Source organism: Exophiala dermatitidis (assembly GCF_000230625.1).
Source record: "Exophiala dermatitidis NIH/UT8656 unplaced genomic scaffold supercont1.3, whole genome shotgun sequence".
Taxonomy (NCBI): Eukaryota; Fungi; Ascomycota; class Eurotiomycetes; order Chaetothyriales; family Herpotrichiellaceae; genus Exophiala; species Exophiala dermatitidis.
Genome location: NW_008751648.1, coordinates 1449097 through 1467749, shown reverse-complemented (window position 1 = coordinate 1467749; position 18653 = coordinate 1449097). Strand labels below are relative to the sequence as shown.

At 51.7% G+C, this 18653-nt stretch overlaps 9 protein-coding genes across 9 annotated transcripts; 3 read left to right on the top strand and 6 right to left on the bottom strand.

Moving 5' to 3' along the window:
• Positions 1-239: 239 nt before the first annotated feature.
• Positions 240-1518, bottom strand: HMPREF1120_03530 (uncharacterized protein). Its single transcript, XM_009157604.1, has one exon. It carries the CDS (start codon positions 1123-1125, stop codon positions 799-801), a length of 327 nt encoding a protein of 108 aa, XP_009155852.1. The 5' UTR covers positions 1126-1518; the 3' UTR covers positions 240-798.
• Positions 887-4053, top strand: HMPREF1120_03529 (uncharacterized protein). Its single transcript, XM_009157603.1, has 2 exons — positions 887-2385; positions 2462-4053. The coding sequence occupies exons 1-2, from the start codon at positions 2251-2253 to the stop codon at positions 3479-3481; spliced, it is 1155 nt and encodes a 384-aa protein (XP_009155851.1). The 5' UTR covers positions 887-2250; the 3' UTR covers positions 3482-4053.
• Positions 4054-5116: 1063 nt separating this feature from the next.
• On the bottom strand, positions 5117-7015 carry HMPREF1120_03528 (uncharacterized protein). The gene has a single exon (XM_009157602.1). It carries the CDS (start codon positions 6953-6955, stop codon positions 5735-5737), a length of 1221 nt encoding a protein of 406 aa, XP_009155850.1. The 5' UTR covers positions 6956-7015; the 3' UTR covers positions 5117-5734.
• A 278-nt stretch (positions 7016-7293) lies between these two features.
• On the top strand, positions 7294-8667 carry HMPREF1120_03527 (uncharacterized protein). Its single transcript, XM_009157601.1, has one exon. The coding sequence runs from the start codon at positions 7659-7661 to the stop codon at positions 8127-8129; it is 471 nt and encodes a 156-aa protein (XP_009155849.1). The 5' UTR covers positions 7294-7658; the 3' UTR covers positions 8130-8667.
• On the bottom strand, positions 7343-8932 carry HMPREF1120_03526 (uncharacterized protein). Its single transcript, XM_009157600.1, has 2 exons — positions 8045-8932; positions 7343-7988 (listed from the first exon to the last, which is right to left on the bottom strand). Exon 1 carries the CDS (start codon positions 8668-8670, stop codon positions 8353-8355), a length of 318 nt encoding a protein of 105 aa, XP_009155848.1. The 5' UTR covers positions 8671-8932; the 3' UTR covers positions 7343-7988; positions 8045-8352.
• A 269-nt stretch (positions 8933-9201) lies between these two features.
• On the bottom strand, positions 9202-12110 carry HMPREF1120_03525 (uncharacterized protein; the record flags this gene model as incomplete). Its single annotated transcript, XM_009157599.1, has 3 exons — positions 9202-9260; positions 9337-11590; positions 11640-12110. 3 exons carry the CDS (start codon positions 12108-12110, stop codon positions 9202-9204), a joined length of 2784 nt encoding a protein of 927 aa, XP_009155847.1.
• A 930-nt stretch (positions 12111-13040) lies between these two features.
• HMPREF1120_03524 (uncharacterized protein) lies at positions 13041-13539 on the bottom strand (the record flags this gene model as incomplete). The annotated part of the gene is made up of 2 exons (XM_009157598.1): positions 13041-13386; positions 13439-13539. 2 exons carry the CDS (start codon positions 13537-13539, stop codon positions 13041-13043), a joined length of 447 nt encoding a protein of 148 aa, XP_009155846.1.
• Positions 13540-13894: 355 nt separating this feature from the next.
• HMPREF1120_03523 (uncharacterized protein) lies at positions 13895-15883 on the top strand. Its single transcript, XM_009157597.1, has 3 exons — positions 13895-14464; positions 14622-15035; positions 15102-15883. Exons 1-3 carry the CDS (start codon positions 14290-14292, stop codon positions 15176-15178), a joined length of 666 nt encoding a protein of 221 aa, XP_009155845.1. The 5' UTR covers positions 13895-14289; the 3' UTR covers positions 15179-15883.
• HMPREF1120_03522 (exosome complex exonuclease Rrp6) lies at positions 15104-18507 on the bottom strand. Its single transcript, XM_009157596.1, has 2 exons — positions 17817-18507; positions 15104-17765 (listed from the first exon to the last, which is right to left on the bottom strand). The coding sequence occupies exons 1-2, from the start codon at positions 18365-18367 to the stop codon at positions 15854-15856; spliced, it is 2463 nt and encodes an 820-aa protein (XP_009155844.1). The 5' UTR covers positions 18368-18507; the 3' UTR covers positions 15104-15853.
• Positions 18508-18653: the final 146 nt, after the last annotated feature.

Here is an 18653-nt window from a genome sequence, read left to right as displayed (position 1 = left end):
GGGAATCTCTAACAGATCCTAATAATGCTTCAAAGGTCGGAGGCCACGCACGTTGTGGGCAGTTGAGTCCACAGTGGAAGAATGATGCAGTCAGTGGCGCCCTGGCAGACATGTGGTTGGTGTGTTTCACGGCCTGTTCTATCGTCCTACTACTACTGTACCATGACGAGGGCATTCCTTACTGCTACCGCCAGTGTACAACATTGTATGCCACTTCACAAAATGCAAACGCTGTAGTGCTCGGTGCTAGTACTGATTCCGCCGGTACGCGTATCCAAATGATTCGCACAGCCCAAGCAGATTTTCGAGACAAGGCTGCTAAACTGTCGTTGAACCGGTCTTATTTCGAAGCCCCATGTCTTCCAATCCACAACTTGAAGGGCCCCAACCAACATCTTGCTATACTTGAGGATGAAGCGGGCTTATCTATGAGCTGCACCGCTCCAAGACAAAGCCGGCTTGACTGGAACATTCAAGATGGCGCACAATAATCATCGTTCGGTAAGTTTACCAACAAGCGTCTGATAGAAGAAAGAGCATTGCAGGGAAAGACACTCGACGTCCATCGATCGATCTACCTTGGATCTCACGCTAGGCGACAGCTCCTCAAACACTTTCTGCTTGGAGATCTCATCGATTGTAAGTGTAGGGGTAAATGCTTTGCTCCACGGTTCAGAAGAGTCAGTAGCAGAATCGGCGTTTCAAGCCACGAAGTCTGGTCGACGTTCGTTGTCACGAAACAGAAGCACTAGGTTAGTGTTCGTAGTATGGAGACATTTTGCTGCGAGCTTCCCGGGTCTATGTTTCCGAGTCCACCACAGTTCCAGTCATCCGATAATGTGCCATCGGCCTCTTCTCTTTTGATTCATACCTTATCCAAACAATGTGAGGCGGAAGCTTAGCTGAGGAATTTCCAGCGAGATTATGCCCAGGAGGAGTAGGTAACAATCCACAGGCAGGGTTCGTGACTTGCTTGCCACGGATCGGTCGACCACTACTAGGAACGATTAGTGAGGCCGGGGCATAGCGTACTCCGTGCCTGAACTTTTGACCGAATTGGCACTGCGCCTCTTCTGACAGGACAAGTGCCTGCGTTTCCCCGGTTGGAACGTTCACCGTTGGCATCGTGCAAGGCCTGCCATTACTGACGACATGGAGCAAAAGCAGATGCTCCTTATCATTTGACGGCCATTAGGGCGAGTGACAGCACATCACCATTCTTCTGCGTTACGGTGATGACCTGTTCCCAGATCCAGTCGGCACACAGACCAGCTCCCAACCCCAAGAAAGCGGGCAATAGGAGGCTTCCTTAAGCCATCGTCACCCGAGATCCGAATGAGACAACCGGGAGGTGCAGGTGGTTCCTGGGACCGCCAAGTAGGGTGACAAAAACCGAGCAGAAACAAGGAGGATTAGTTGCTTATCAGGCAGGGTCATTGGGTGCCAGACAGACGTGGGTTTGAAATAGGATCGGTCCCAGAGACGCCTATGGCTGAAGCAAGTTGCAGAGGTTGCAGCGTTGCAGACGGCCAATCCGGCGACCAATCTCACAGCCAGTCAGTAAGCTTCGCAGGAGACGGATCGCAGAGCAAGTCAAGGCCTGGAGCAGCCGAGCTGAGGCCTGGAGACCCAAAGACCAATGAGTCCCGCAGTCTCACCAGCCACGGCAAAAGAAGGTGGAAAGCAGGCGGCCTGGGTTGGGCATACGAACTCACCCCTCGCGACCAGGCGGCTCTCCACTGCCTGTGCCGATGCCTCAGTGGCCCACGGGTCGGTTGGCGCTCACGGTGGAAAAGTCACTAGAGATCTAGAGTAAAGTGGCTGCATTGCCTGCCAGTGTCGGACGACTAGACTACACACGACTATCGACTAGACCTAACATTCTTATTCTTGAGGAATTCCTGGTGTTGCTGCTCGGCCGACCGCTGCACTGCACTGCACTGCACTTCTCTGCTTCATTGCTCGTGCCTCTCTGCGCTTGCAGGCAGTGGTGATCTCTTCACAGATCTGGAAGCCCGCGAATCGTCCCATTCCTCAACCGTGATCTACTTCCCCTAATCGGGACCCGACGCCCGTACCAACCATCCCCCCAGCGAGTTGGGCCGGTTGCCCTGGCCAGTAGCCCCACGAGTCAGAACTCTGGCTGGATCCTTAGGGGCGTGACAAGCTCTAGTATTCCTAGCCTACCTACGCTTTGACGTGCCGGACCATCACTACATATTTGACACTGTTGGACCTTTCTCCTTCCTGATGCTCGAGTACGATCGATCCCTCATGCTCCTATCCCCCGGTATCTGTACCAGCATGGCTTCTCAGCAACAGCAGCATCCTCATGCTGCAGCTCAGGTGGCCGAGAAGGTGATGCGGAGAGTGGAAATTGCAAAGGTAGCCCACCCACCTCCATTGAACTTTTTTGAGGCCCCGAAAGAGACCTGGACTGATTTTTGACAAAATTTGCCAGGTTGCTCGAAACCTTCAAGACTGCCTAGCCTTTGCGAGCTTCAAAGCCCAGAACGGCTGGCAAGATCGGACCCTCTCCACCATTGAACCCGAGTTCACGGAAAAGCTTAAGAGGAAGCGGCCGTTCCTGGAGGACGACAATCCGTCCGATGGCTCCTCCGAAACCGACGACGATTATGCTCCTGCTTCATCGATTGCAAAGAACCGTTTCTCCAGACCATCCGAAAATCCCTTCAAAGTTCCCCAGCCACCGTTTGCTTCGAGAAAAAGAGTCAGGTCATCGTCAACAAATGGTTTCGGCAGGCAGTCTGGCAGCTCGACATGGAAGCAAGACCACCGTCTCTCACAATCATCTCCTGTGCTAGGACGATCACATTCCTTCCGAGAGAATAATAACCTGTACCACGCAGATCCTCCCAGCCTACCTACTCGGCACAATAACGACGATTCTCCTATGTTTGATGTCCATTCCGACGATGATGAACATGATATCCCCATGCCGTCCTTCGCCGACCAGCCATCGAGCAGTATCTTGTCTTCTTCACCTCCGCGAACACCCCCACCCACCAAACGTCTTGTCAATGTGAATGCAAAGGCAGCCGGTGCCGATCTTCTTCTCTATCTAGCAAACTCACCATCCCGTTCGCCAGCGATCAACTTCCACCGAGCGTCTAGCTCCTCCAAGGAGCCACCTTCTACCCCACCAACCCAACATTCTCACCTTCCATCCTCAGTAATGACCACGCCAGGAACACATCTGGGATTATTCAACGGTGCTTTGCAAACTCCAGGACAAAACTTCAACCTCGCCGATTTCTGCAATGTTACACCGTCTCCAGCCCAGGCTCAATGGGGTGGCCGAACACCTAGTGTGGCCAAGACGCCCAGTAGATTTGCTCGACGAAGCTTGAACTTTGACGCCTTGCAACCGCCGTCTGGTAGCCCAACCTTACAGCGCAAGACGCCAACTACTCAAGGTCTTGCCCTTCAACTCGGAGAGGAACTTATTCCAAGATCATGACGGAGTTGTTCACCCTTTGCCACAGCATGGTCATAACGTCGGCTGAAATAGGCAAAGGTTGTTCAATTGCTCCATTACGATATACCAAAGAAAAAGACACACAATAGTTGTGTCATGAACAAATCCAAATGTCACGATAAACATACACGCCATGCGACGATTGAGGTGGATTGCAGCGTTTTTTCTCCTGCGACAGAACAAATCGGGATTTGCGATGCCGTTGTTGAATTGCTTTGTACAAGTATGGGAGGAGCCGTGGATATCCTCAACTGCTATGACTGTTGTGCAAGCTGCCAATTCTCAGCAGAGAAAAGATAAGCCGGATGGATTGCGAGGACATATTGTTTTTGGACTAAAGGGAGTTTGTTTGCGTGCTAGCATTGCCTTGCCTTGCCTTGCCCTTGCATTTACGGTTGCGTTTTCTGCAATGGTCCCTCTGTATGAGGCCAGCAGATGGGGCCTTCCAGCAGTTAATTCAACAAGTCGTCCACCCTAGTAGGTAGCCCAAGTAGGTAGTCAGAACCAGCAAATACAATAAGCAGTACCAAATATCATCTCGAACTTCGCATCGCGCTCGCCGTTCCTACTATACCAGAATGCCAATTGCCGAACAGCCGTGCACTGCAGTGCCTTGTTGGATGCAGCTCATTCAAGTTTTCGGATACGAGGTGCAGTCTCTATCGACTAAGGACTGGGACAAGCTCAGCTGAGGTGATCCACATCCCAAAGATCAGCGGCACCGGCACCTGGAGGCCCAACTGCGACGCTGTATATCGTAGTCGGCCTTGTAGTGGGATCGGACCTAGACGCTTATGCAGGCACTTTAGGCACTTGTTTCATGTCGCACTTCAATGAACGGCAAGAACCTAGGTACCTAGGTACAGTGTAGATATCTCGTCCTTTAGATTAGCCTGATGGTGGAGATTGCGCAGCTCGGGACATGCCCTACTGCGATGTTCCTGTCAGCCTGAGCATACAGGGTGGTGTGGCACGGCACGCCTCGTAATCTGATATCTCACAGTACTTTGGTCAGCACTTGAGCAGGATCGTGGACTCGTTTATCTCCTGCAAGCCAGGCGAGCTGGGCCAATATTGCATTATATCGCAGGAATTAAACACGTACTGCTATTACTACCTTTGCACCTTGATGCCCCGTGAGATTAATTTCGCAAACAGGAAACGGGTCTGTAGTGTCTCTGTTCTCGTCCAGCTCCTGGCGTACATGTACAGAGTTTAGCACCTACCTGCTGTCTCAAGTATCAAATTTCCACTTGACGTCTATTGACGTGTTTTGGAGTTATAAGCACTTTACGCGTCCAAGCGCGCGTCGTGGCGCAACTAGTGCAACACGCTAATGTGCTCTGGTCCTCCAATGGAACGTCGCTTGCCCCACAGGTCCCAGTTGTGGCTGACGATCGGCGATGACGTTTGTCTTTGTGGGATTCAAGTTCGTCGTGATGCCGAAATTGAACTGTACCTGATAATACCTACCGAGGTAGTGCACCGGCAGTGGCCGGTACGGCTATATACATAAGGTGCCTGTCAGGCTACGGTTGCCTCAGTCACTGGGCCCAGCGAGCTGTTTTTGGGGTAAGGTAGTAATGTTGTCGTGAGGAAGGAATATATCCGTGTCGTGGAGTGCACTGCGCTGGGGTAAGCCGGGAGCCGGAATTTGCCTTTGTGGGACTGGAACTTGATCATGTTTGTGGGAGGCTGGAGAGTGCTGACGTGCAGTGTATACTTACTTACCACCTAGGCACCTATCTGGTGGGTGATATCAATGTGTACGGATAGTAGTGTAGCTCGGACATCAAGATGCTGTGCATGGGGTCGACCATAAGGTATGTTTCCTTTGCGGAGCTAGAACCATGTATACCCGTGATCCGACTCCATTCCACAAACTTGAATGCTAGTATGTAGGTATACAGTATAGTATCTAAGCTGTCCAGCGGCGAAGGAATCTTCTTTCTTACGCGGGACGACTTGAGTACCTCAGTGATGGAGACAGAGCGGCGGTGATCGACTAAATGTGGTAACACCCAGCATGAAAAATCGTCGAAGAGTTCGTGGCTAAGGTACCTATGTTGCACATATATCAGGGTGCGTGGCGCTTGCTTCTGAGTCAGATTGAGGAATCATGTGGCCGCAACGGTCATGGCAACTGATGGTGGGTGGACCACTGTAAGTTTCAGAAAGTGAGAGGTTCGCCATAGCCAGGTTGTGTTAACCGTCGTTGCAAAGCTGACTTCGAATTCATTTTCTTGCCACTCTTTCTTCCCACTGAACCCCGACCCATTCCTCCCGGAAGGATACTTTGCCCGGTTCACCACAGTTATTCGCACACGTCCCGACAATAACGGTCCCCCACTCCATGCCATCCTCCAAATCCATGGGTTCGTCCTTTTCTAACTCGTAGATCAGGCCAGGCACGAGCTGCAGCTCAAAGACCCGTTGAGCACCACAGCTCTCGCACCTGGGTATCCCTCTTACTGCCCCGGATTTACCGTGGGGCACCACAAATCTCGAAGCAACGCCGTCCGAACCGGAATAAAGCAATGGCACGCCTTTAAACTCGTATCGTAGGACCTGCTCAGGATTCTGGGCTATTCGATCCGAAAACTTCTGGAAACTTTCGTCCAAGGATGATTCAAAGTCGTCCTTATCAGAAGCACCCGCCCCTCCGCCGCTGTCGTCCATCTCATACTGTGCTTTCGAAGCTTCCGCATTTGTGAGTTCCATGGGCTCTTTGTCAAGCTCTTCAGGGTATGCATCCAGATAGAATGATTTGAATGGTGGAGGGAATGCGGACTGTTCTGGCCAAGGTTCGGCATCGACGCTTGTAGACGCGGGCTTTGGCTCGACCCCGATTTTGAGTTTGTCGGCGAAAGACTGGGCAAGCGGCGCTGGCTCGTCAACAGTCCGCTGCGGAGGCTTCGCCGCGAGTGTCGAAGGAGAACCCAGGGACGAAAATGGATTCGCGGCCGCTTGCGCACCGCTCGACCCGGACATGGAGAACGGATTGGCGCCGTTGGTGGCTGAAGATGAAGCTGACCCTCCAAAAAGAGCCGCCCCCAAATCAGGCATTGGCTTGTCTGAATTTGTCTCTGGCGGCGTTTGCTTTTCTTTACTCTCCCGTCGCTCAGGCTTCCTGACTTCTCGAAGTGCCCTAATGCTGCCGACCTTCTTCGAGCATGCTTTCTTCCTGCAACAGAAAACATGTAAACGGCGCTCGTCCTGAGGAAAATACTGCTGCAGGTCGGCGTTGAGTTGGAGGAGAAGGGACATGTATCCCTGGCAGACTTTGCATCGTGCCAGCGCCGCAGGAGGAGGTTGATTCGGGTCTATCCAAGTAGGAAAGCCGCCAACATGGCTGATTTCGTCGCCTGTAGATTCGCTCGTGGCGTATCCGAGGATAACATTGGTGGTCGAATAGTCGTCGCCGTCGTCGGACGAATCGCTATCGTATGGAGCCATAGTTGTCGTTTAGTAACACTGCTGATGCTTGTTCTGGCCGCCTGCGCTCGTAGATTTTGTAGACTCGCTTGAAGAATAATTTTCCCAAACAGTGGAGTACTGCACATCGACGTGCAACTTGAACTCGAACAATCGAGACCCCACAAAAGACCGAGCGATGATACGGCAGAATTAAGGTATGGCCCGGGCGGGCACCATACTATTTCTGGCTAAGCTAAGAATTCTGCCGTAATCCTTCCCCGCCTGCCATTGCGACGCCAAACTTGAAGCGTCAGTCCACTCCAGACTCGAACTCGATGCTAGGCTCGACGCGTTCTCCTCCTTCTCCATTCTCTACCGCTGCAGCCACTTTACCGAATCCATGCTATGGACAACGAGCACCGCGTCCGCTTATGCCTATGGCCCCTTTGCGCCCATGCATGCTCCTCACGCTTGTATACCACAACCCCCTAGACGTTGACAAGGGGACCAACCCAATCACTCCATCCTTAGTCGACCTTCGCTGCATTGCGTCCCGTTCTCCCCCGCTTGAGGCGGGGAACCATGTCGATCGGGGATTCTTTCAAGACCGGCAAGTGGGTGCTTGTGAAAGACGCAGGTATATATATATACATTTATCTCACACGACCATCATCTCTCTCTTCCTAAACAACGGGAAGTACATACTTCTAACCTCTACATGCCACCTCTTCCTCTCTATTGAATGTATATAATCGACCTGACTTCGCCCAACCGCGCTGACGACAACATGGCAACCAACAAATCCTCGTCCTCGTCCTCGTCCTCGTCATACATCACAGTTGACGAGTACGAATTCCCGCGGGGCGCCAACGGCGTCGGGACGCTGGTTTGCGCGGCGTTGATGGTTCTGTCTGCACGAAGAAAATTCATCGAACCACGCTCTGTCATCCACGACCATCTGATTGCTCGAAGCGTCAAAGCCGCCAAATACTCCAAGCTGGTCCAGGACATCATCTTCTACGTCTTGTTCGGCCTCCATGTTCCCGGTACTGTCTGGTTCGCCTGGACCCAGCTGAAACGACACAATGTTAGCCCCTTTAGTGTGCTTGGCTTGAAATGGCTCGTTACCGTCTTCTTCGGCGGCCGCTATGCCCTCAACCAGTGGGACGAGACTGTTCAGAAGAAGGAGACCCAGGTGCTCAAGGAGATCTAATCGGGTTGCTTACCCTGTTGATGCGTGAGGAAAGTCGAATTGCGAAATCGAAGTCCCAATTCGGATGACTTTATCATAAGACTACTACTGAAATGCACGGACCGATCGCCGCTGCAAGTCTGATTTGTCGAGGGAGGGGAGGATACCTGCGCAGACCACTGCATTGGTTCAAGTTTCCTTCCAACCAGCCTCCTCTTCTTCCTCTTCCTCCTCTTCGAGTTGTTCACGAGGTCTTGGGGGAGCAAGCTGTCTGATAAACCGTGTTACCATATACTACCAGCCAACCAAAGCGGCTTTTCCTACGTATAACTTGTTCAGAAGTGAAGCCATTTTGTCCCAGTGCTTTGTTAGCACATACTCTGTCAAAACCTCCTGCAACAACTTGCCGATTCTCACACTGCAATTTCACATGTACACTACAGTAATGTTTATATTTAGTAATATGAGCCACGTCTGTCGCGCTCAAATCGCGCTCGACTCCGAGTTGTATCAAACTCATTTCAGGCTCCATCTTTTTATTATTGGCCAACCATAACCGCATTGCCACTGTACCAAAAGGGAAGCCAGCCTACGAACAACGGAAAGGTGTCGACTTCGGACTTACCTCAGGTATTCGCGGTTTGTTGCGGGCAATCGGTTTTGTGTATCGCAACAAAAGCCAGTTTCTTGCTTATTTAATGCCAGGACTCCTTGTAGAATTTGATGCTGCAATCCCTACTAACCCAGACCTTCAAGTGTCAACGACGGATTCGAAGAGAAGAGGGAAGCGCTTCGTAGCCAGCTGGAAGCAAAAGACAATCCCAAGGGGAGCGAGAAAGCAAAGACAAACGCAAGTAGCCGAAAAATTAGCCGAAGTACTTTTGAAGCTAATTATTATGAGTATTAAAACCATTTGCTAATGCAACGGTTGCACCACGACGGCACCATCCGCCAGCGGTTAGTTGACATACTGAAACGCCAATGTTCCCCAAAAGTTGTCGGTCTGGTTTGCTCTCGTGCAGTCCTGACAGGACCAGGCTCCATATTCTGTACGCGCAAACAGTAAATAAAGGCCGACCAACGCCATCCGAAATCAAAAAGTAAACTGCATCAAGCCCGGATTAAGCACCAGAGGCAACAATGCATGGGAACCTGTTTGCTCAGCATTAGCCCTCGATATCAGACAGTGTCGACTGTCATTCCTTTGAGGGGATGTAACCAGACTTACCAACAATGGTTGCCAGGGGCCAGATGGCGGTGAAGAAAGAAATCTGCCAATCATACGGGACCAGAGCACCCAAGGGCCCAACACCCGCGACGACAATCATGCCCAGACTCATAACAACACAGAACAGAAATGTCAGGCGGAACTTGCGTAGGATAACGGGCACCTCTTTGAAGAAGCTTGTGTCCGTTGCCTCCTTACTCGTCGCCCCCCAGCTCATATCCACACCGAAGAGGTGGCTCAGGATGGCTTGAGAGACATGCAGTGAAATTCCCCCCAGGAAGATCGTGAGCAGGGGGATCCAGCGAAAGTTCTCCCAAAAGGCCGCCACCAGGGTTTTATCCTCGACGCGGTATCGCATGACAGCAAGGGCAATATTCCCTAGTGCTGTGAACACCAGGACAATGGAGAAGTAGATCTTGAAGCTGTCAATGTAGTAGTGGTCGAGGTGGCCATTGAACCATCCTACGATACAGTAATTGAGCAAGGTCAGAATCCAGGCCGAGCCGATTGCATAATACGTGCCAACGTACGCCATAATCGTCAACTTCGACGGGAACGGCATATTGCTCTTGATGAAGTTGCGAAAAAGGGGGGTGAAAGGGCCTTTGGTCACCCACTGGGCGAATGGGTGGAAAATGAGTTCCGAGCAGCCGTAGGCGTACTTTTCCCATCGTGCGAGCTCGTCGTACACCGTGAGCGAAACACCTTCCTTGAACCCCTGCCCTGCGTAGGCCGCCAGTCGCAAGATATACCCGCTCGTCTGTAGACGTAGAGCCATGTCAAAGTCTTCAGAGACGGTTGCTTCAGACCAATACTTCTCCTTGATTATGCCATCGTTCACGTCTGGGTATACGTATGCAACGTCCTGTACAGCCTTCCAGCGCAGAAATGCGTTATGCCCCACAAATGGTGCAACGTCACCATTGGAAACGGCGTACTGGATTGCCGTGTATACCAAGTTGGTGAAGAAAGTGATGCCTTTTTCGAACCAGCTGTCTGTGACGTTCATGACTCCTGAGGCGAATTGGATGATGGCGACTTCGGGGGAATGTTCCATCTCACTGACGGCGTCAAGAAAACAGTCCACAGGGACTCTTGTGTCAGAATCAATAAGGAGGATATAGTCGCCAATGCGGATATTACCATCCGCTTGCGTGCGACCTTCATCCTCCACAATGATCTCACCAAGGGCAGATTCATAGGCTTCGCGCTCGTTTTCGGATGTCCAAGTCTCGGTACGTTCGACAAGTGCCAGCCTATCTTCCACACGGGCGCTCACGTTAAGCGCATAATTCATGTTCGAGGCCTTTTTGAATTTGCCTGCACGGATGAAAGGCAGTCCACCATCGACCGGTTTGGGATTGTGCCTCGGTCGAGAAACCCAGCCAATATTATGCTCGTCGTAATAGTCACGTCTTTCCTGGGCTTCGTCGGCAGGTATGAGCTGCATGCCGTCATCATTGATAAATATGTTGGCAGTCCCGCCTTGCATCTCATATGTAGAAATGGCAGTCTTGATGGACTTGATGGTGGGATCAATCACTGACCAGAGGCCCTCCTTGTAAACAGGACATTGAATTGTGACGTGAGGAAGGGTGGAGCTTGTCGAAAGACGAGCTGGTGCTTGACCCGAGAAGAACTTGGTGTTTGAGGTCATCTGGCTGATGGGCCCAATCATCTGTGCTATGCAGCCGGCAACGGATTGCATGAAGAAGAGTGCCAGCCAGCACTGAAGGGGTACAACAAGAATGAAGGCGAGCCGGATCCAGGACTTGTCCACTTTAAGCTCAATTGCGATCTCACGCCAGCCACTTCCAATGGCGCTGACAAGCAGAATGAGTGTGATGGCCGTCAGGAAGGACTGTATGAGGACGACCCTACGCGGGGCCGGGGTGACGATGCCCTCTGAATCCAGGAAATCTTCTCCAGCACCAAGATTGACGGTACTGGGCATTGCACTGGTGGCTGGAAGCGTAGAATCGACATCGTCCGAGGCTTCTTCTTTCCAGACTATGCTGATTAATTGATCCTCGATGTCTTGGACCCGTTGGATTAAATGATTGGGATCATCGTCCCAGACAATGAGATACGCGTAATCCTGGATGAAGGCGGCAAAATGGTGCTTTTGGCAATCTGCGAGATAACAAATAGAAGGAAGGATTTGTAGCCGCAGCCCTGAGTCGAGGGGAAGAAAAGATGATCCGGGATTGCGTAGCAGAAGCTTGACGATGTTCGTGTTTACAGTCATGGCACACTGAGCAATCATTAGCAAACAATGGATTTGCTACGCGCAGTCCCTATACCTTGACATTAAGCTTCCTCACTGCATCGAAGATGCCGTCTGGACGAGACCGAAGATCTTCGGGGGCACATTTGTAATCGTCTTTGGCTTTCTTGAGCATGACTCCTTCTTCCAACCCATTGGCCGACCACATTTTCTCCAGCTGCTGCTGATGGAGCCAATTGCACATCATGTCAGATTTCAGATCCCGCAACTCTTGGGTTGAGCTATTCCGGAAGTCGCCTTCCGCATAAAAAGTGTTCAAACGGCTCATGGCAGGCTTGGTCGTGCTGATACCAGGAGGGGGCCTGGGAGGCATCCCGGGGACTGCTGAATCAGCCGTTGCCGAAGCCGTAGGCGACAGTGACTGCGTCAAGGTTGGGTCTGTGGCATGACTTGCCGGTGGCACATATGATTCGGCGTCTGCGCTCATAGTCACATCGTCTCTCTCGTGACCTGTTGTAGTGGAGTCCACAGTGCCAGTAGGCGCCATTTGAGAGCTGCTGTTTGTGTAGGTGACTGTGCCGACCGAATGCAAGTCGTTCCTGGGCCATATAAAGATTGGAAGACGCTGGGGAGAAGGGTAGATGGGGGCTCATCTGTGAACATATGAAAGCCTGGAACTATGAAAGCAGTTGTCTGGACCGGCCAGGTTTGATAGATTGTGGCAAAAAACATTTAAACACTTGCCGAGACAACCGGGCATGGCAAGGACGCTCGAAGTCCCCTTCGGAGACCGGAGCCCATTTTGGTATGCCCGGATTGCGGACGCAGATTGTCGTGACACCCAACCCATAAGATCAAGACCAGGCTACCTGACCAAAAAGGAACATATCGTACCTCCTGAGACATGACTTCTGGAGCAGTGCAATGGACTTTCTAACCGCTGGCCAGGCTTTTGAAGTTCAGCTCTTGCAGGGAATACCACCATCCCATACATCATCATCATAACTAGCATGCAGAACCTACCCCGCTGGCAAGGTCCGGTTAGAAGGTGGTCGACGATTTCCGTACCCATCAATGCCGGGGGAGGAAGCTTTTGTGAAGCGCCTCACGTCGAACTGCGCGTACAAAAGCAAGGAAATTTTTGGGCGATTTTGTGTGCCCTGGTTAGCTTCTGAGACACGGCAGGTATATTAGTCAAGGATGGTTCTCTCCAATGACTAGACCCCGGCCGGAGACCGATATTGTGGCATTTTTGGATCATGGTAGCCCTATTTTAAATCCAACCATGAAGCGTGCTTGCTCAACGAAGCAAGTTAGTACTTGCTGCTCATATCTTGCGGGAGCGACATTGCACTGCATAGTCAGAAATTGCCCTATAGTCCTGGACTAATAATGGTGGCCGTACTGTTGGTGGCCTGCGTGACTGCGCGAGATAACGACGCTTGTTTGCGAATGGGCCCCAAGATTAGCGATGTAATCACTTGCAATCGAGCTCCAGTTGCTTGCGGAGTTGACTCTGTCCTTGTAGAGTGGCTTCATAGTCTGCAAGCCTCAACGGCCCAGCATCCCATAACAAGATTGCCTGTACGGACACCACCGGGTCTGTCGAACAAGCAAGGCGTGCCTTCAGTCTTCGACTGTGTCCATGCGTGTTTTGGATGTACCCAATGATGTTGAGCCACCTCCCTTTTTCTAATGTTGACGAGGGGGTGGTCTCAAGGATGAGATTGATGTCAACGGAGGCACGGGGGGCCGGCTGCTTGTTCTTCGGATAGGCATGTTCGAGGAGAAGACGTCCATTCAAAGTATCGTATCCTACCACGCTGACAATATAACGTCAGTAGCCCGACGTGTGGAGGGCAAGGAGATGCGTACCAGCCCAGAAATCTCACCTTGGTCGCGGCTGGTAGCGAAGGTAGTTCGCTCAGGAACACGAATCTGGAGGGAGCCGGGCCATTATTGGAGAACTCATTCATGAAGAACCCCGGAGATAACAGTGTCCTGGTACCTAGTATACGGGGTTCAGATTCAACGAGCAGCAGGTGATAGCTAATATTTGAGCATGTCCAGGCATCACAAGCATCTAAGGGTACCTAGGTAGATTGGAGCAGGTGAGCCATGTCGTGGAACGCGACTCTTTAAGCGCAGTGACGCGTGCCACGTGATATGCCCTGAACGTTGTATGGCAGCCTCGCAGGCAAACGCAGCAAACAAGGACGACACGCTGAGCGCTCCTGGAAGACTCACGTGCTTCTCGGGAGACCTGCCCCAGGCATCAGCGAGACTGATGGACCTTTGAACCGCAGTCGATGTCATTCTCTCTCGCAGCATCTCGTGGCTTGGACTCTTCCAGATCCCGTTGCCAGGCTCTCATCTCATTAAAACTGCCGCCATTGCTTCAACCAACACTCCAACCTTCCGCTATCTATCGCCACCACTTTAAATTGCCAACACACGAATCCATCACAACCAAGGCCTTCCCTGCCGCTCTCCGCCGCCCTTTCGAGGACAGACAACAACATACTGACCGTGCTCCGGTCATCCACGCGATACCAATCGAACTTTGTGGAAGTGCCGTCACAGCCACGTTTTCCGCCATCACCAGCACTACCATTACACTCCTTGTGACCATTTTGCTGCGCGAGGACTCTATAACACGACCTCTTCGAGTGTCAGGTTTCTAATATCCTCACCTACACGAGCACTTTCCCTTCCAAACAAACGAGATGTGGAGTTGGTTTGGCGGGGCATCCGCGCAGTCGAGGAAGGATGCGCCGAAGAAGGCGATCCTGAACCTGCGGCAGCAGCTGGACATGTTAAAAAAGCGCGAGGCCTATCTGGAGAGTCAGATGGCGGAGCAAGATGCGTTGGCGCGGAAGAACATTTCGACAAATAAGACAGGTAAGCCAACAGACATTCGCCCATCAAGTCCTCTCCACACGTATCCTCCTTTTTCTTGACACACTCGAGTATCATAATGCTTGCCTGCTTGCTCCTGGTCCATGGGGCGCTCCCTTGTTGGATATAGCGCTGACGTTATGTGTTCTGTGTTCTATAGCCGCCAAAGCCGCTCTCCGGCGCAAGAAGCTACACGAGCGAACTTTAGAACAGACCTCTGCGCAGATCACGCAGATAGAACAACAAATATACTCGATTGAAGCCGCCAATATCAACCAAGAAACGTTGAACGCAATGAAGAGCGCCGGAGCAGCCATGAAACAAATCCATGGCAACCTTACCATCGACAAGGTCGACCAGACCATGGACGAGCTGCGTGAGCAACACGCTCTCGGGGAAGAAATCGCCAACGCCATCACCAACGCACCCATTGGTGAGCCCATTGACGAGGCTGATCTTGAGGAAGAGCTGGAGGGACTGGAGCAAGAAGCCATGGACGAAAGGATGCTCAAGACCGGACCCACTCCTGTCACCGGCGAGGTCAACCGGCTGCCTGCCGTTTCTACAGGTCCGAGTAAGTCAAATGCCTCCATTTGTCTTCCCAGCATTATTTTGGCCCAATACTAACTTCCCCTTACAGTAGGCAACAAGCCCTCGACCGTCGAGGAGGACGAGGAAGAAGAGCTCCGCAAGCTGCAAGCCGAGATGGCCGTGTGAGGAATCAAGTTCGGTCAGGATTAGTGTTACGCAGGATGATGATCATGCCCTTCTGTGTTTTGTCCCCTTGTTTCTTGCCCGGAGTGCCTGCGTTCCACCAACTTGAGATTCCGCACATACCATTACAATCCAAATCTTGCTGCTCGGGATGTCGTACTCTTCAGCGATCGGACGTCTTCCGAGACCTTGACTTCAGGACTATCGCGCATATAGGAGGACATGCGTCTGCTTAGTAGACGGCGCGCTTTCGCAAGTTGAGGGAAGGCAAGTTCGCATCGTTGATTGATATACCAGTAATAGGATTCGGGTGTCTTATGGACCCGTCTGAAGGATTTTATCTATTACCGGGAATACCACTGGCTCTGCTTCGACCATACTTTGGTTTTTCCTATCTGGCTCTGGTCGCCCAAGAAGTCTGGGCAGACGAGAAGGGGTGTAAAGCAAATTCAATTGTGCTCATTGCCGAAATTCAGCACCTACAGAACCCGCAGAATGGTGACTTTTTGAAACCTTCCAGGATTTGCAATAACGGGATTGCAATTTCACGCTCCATGTCCGCCCAAGTTCATAAATCCCAAGGATGCTGATATGTAAGATACCGTTTTTCTTTTCGTTTTCGCATGATGACTTTGTTCGCTTGCGACACAGTGCGCTCGCGCGTTGCCACCGACGTCCTTAAGACGTAAATGTCATGCTCTTACCGGCCAGCTCCTTGCCCATCTTTCCTCTTCGCGCACCTGTGCTAGTATCCAACGCCTTCGCGAAGGGATTCATTCTCTTCTTGCCGGCCTTTCCATCAGCATCTGCCGGTGCTCCTTGTTGTGTTTGTGAAGTCAGAAGAGATTCGGCTCCTGCATAATCGAACGGTTGTGCCGCCTTGGCCGCATTTTCCTGGGCGAGCTTCTCGGCTTCCTTCTTCGCCTTCTTCTCCGCTTTCTTCTGCTTCTTGGCCTCACGTTTGGACTCGTACTCAGGGTTCTGTAAGGCCGGTGCCTCGCTTATGGAGCCGTTAGCCGTTGACGCGGCTGGCATCTTTGGCAGGTCCTCGGTAGCTTCTGACTCATCGGCTTTACGCTTCTTTGCGTTGGCTGTGTCTTTGAGCGTGAAGATCTCCCGTGCCTTGGAACGAGGTTGTGCCTGTGCTGGGGCAGCAGAGGCCGCGCTTGCAGAAGGCGTAGGCGCAGGAAGAGCTGGGGCGGCGTTCGTTGCGCTGCCTTGTTCTAGGACGACGTCTTCATCTTGACTCTCCATGACAGCAGGTAACAAGGGCAAGACAGACTGCAAAGCACCCGCCACTGCCCCTAATTCTGCAGGTAGCTGTGCATGTTGTGGCCTTATCTGGCCCCATAAAAGCGATGCCAAAGATCGTGCGGCGACTGGCGCTTCAACTTCACCGGCGCCATCATAGTTCAAAGAGGCTGACGAAGCACCGACATCGCCACTGGCAATCAGTTCCTTCAACGTTGCACCCAGCCCACGTATTGTGGTCGCAGGCTCCTTTTTCTCCCTGATTCGTCGTGGAGCAATTCCATAAACCTCTTCATTATGCTTCAAAACCTCCTGCACAGAAGGACCCGCACGCCCCTCGAATTTGCCTCTCTTTACAGCGTCGATAATCTCAGGCAAGTGGTCCAAGACCGGTTTGGGTAGATGGCCCCTGAAGACCGCGTTGAAGTTGAAGTTTGAAGTAGGCATAGTCTCGGCAATTTGCCACAGGACACGATTTGGCAGGACGTATTGAAGGCCTTCATCCAATTCTCGTGCTTTCCGATCCCGCCACTCGTGGACGGCACGGAATACACCGAATTGCTCATTGTCAAATCTGACTGTCCGTTGCAGAAGTAGTCCCAGCCAGCCGAGCGGGCCACGACCCGATTCCATGTCATACACTGAACGCTCGTAGGTTTGCAAAGCTTCTTTCTTGGACTGAGTCAGTACAAAATCCGTCAAATTATCGTTCGGCGTAGATCTTTCGATGAGCATGTTCCGCAGATTATCATATATGTTGAGCAAAAAATGAGTGTCTGAACGGGCATAATCAATCAGTTCTCTCGGCAGGGGGCGAACTCGCCAATCGGCAGTTTGATACTGCTTCTGAGCCTCGAAGTTGGCAAACTGATGCAGCAGATGCTTCAAACCCTTGCCCGGAAATTGGAGGGCGCAACACGCGTGATAGGTATCGAAGAGACCAACAACGTATAAGCCAAGGTCTCTTTGAAGCCAGATGATGTCCATGTTCGAGCCGTGAAACACTTTCAGAATCTTTGTGTCCGCAAAGACTTCATTCAGAATCTGGAGATTCTCCCTCCACGGTTTCAAAGTGTCGATGATCCAATCTTTGTCCCGAGTACTGATTTGCATGAGGCACACCATACCTACGTATGAGCGCTGGTCGTTGTGTTCAAGGTCAATCGCAATCTCTGAAGCCCCTTTCAGCTCTTCCAGCATGTCTCTTACACCTTCCTCAGTATCAATAAAAATGGGCTCGCTTTGCTCTGGTGGAGCGAATGGTATAGGAGGACTAGTCTGGTATACAGAAGGAGGATAGGCATATTGCTCGATCTCATGAAGGTACGGGTGTTTGTACCTGACTAGTGTTTAGTGACCCATTGAAATACTAGGGAAAGACTGCACTTACCCAGTGTCCTCGTCCCCAATGCTCTCCTCTAGGGGAACAGTGGCATGTGGTTTTTGTTTGAGTAAAGGTTTCCAGGGCTTCGTCTCAGCATTATCGACTTGTCTCTCGAAGAATTGCTGGGGTTTCTCGGTAACCTCAGAGGACCATGATTGAGGGCCCTTTCCGGTCTTGAGACGCTTGACGGGAGGTTCTGGATCTTGACCAGGACTCTGGCGCTTGATTACACCAGAATACTCATCGAGAGCAGAATCCGCCTTTTCAAGAAGGTCATCAACGACATCCACTATCCTGCGCCAGTTGTCGTCGATGTCATCTTGGTCCTTGAGCCCCGGGGCTTTAAGATTGGTGTCTTTGGCAGCCGCTTTGAGTAAATTACTGGTCAAGCGAAGCAAATGGGCATTTTGGCGCTCGAGAGCCCGTGACAGCTTTTCACTCGATGAGCGGTGGAAACTCAGATCTTGATTTGAGACTTGAGTTGCGGTCCTTGTCACATTGACGACAGATGTCTGGACCGAATCGCGAAAGGTCGCAAAATCCGAAGTCAAATCCATCTTGACAAGTGGTTGTAGTGCACGCGCTCAGGTCTTTAACGACATTCGCGTGCCATGCACAGGGGGTCCAGGTGGCCGAAGAGCAAGAGGAACTTTCCTGAGTTACCAAAAAGTCGCAGTTGCAAAAGTCTCCAAAAGTCGAAATCCACTGCACATGAAGTGCCTTCAAACCCCACAAAAAGCCGCTAGCAGCTAGCGCGGTACTAAATAGCACACTGAGTTACTAGGAACGGTGGATCATGTGAGATTTACGCCCATTGTACGGTGGAGTGCTTCACTCTGAGCC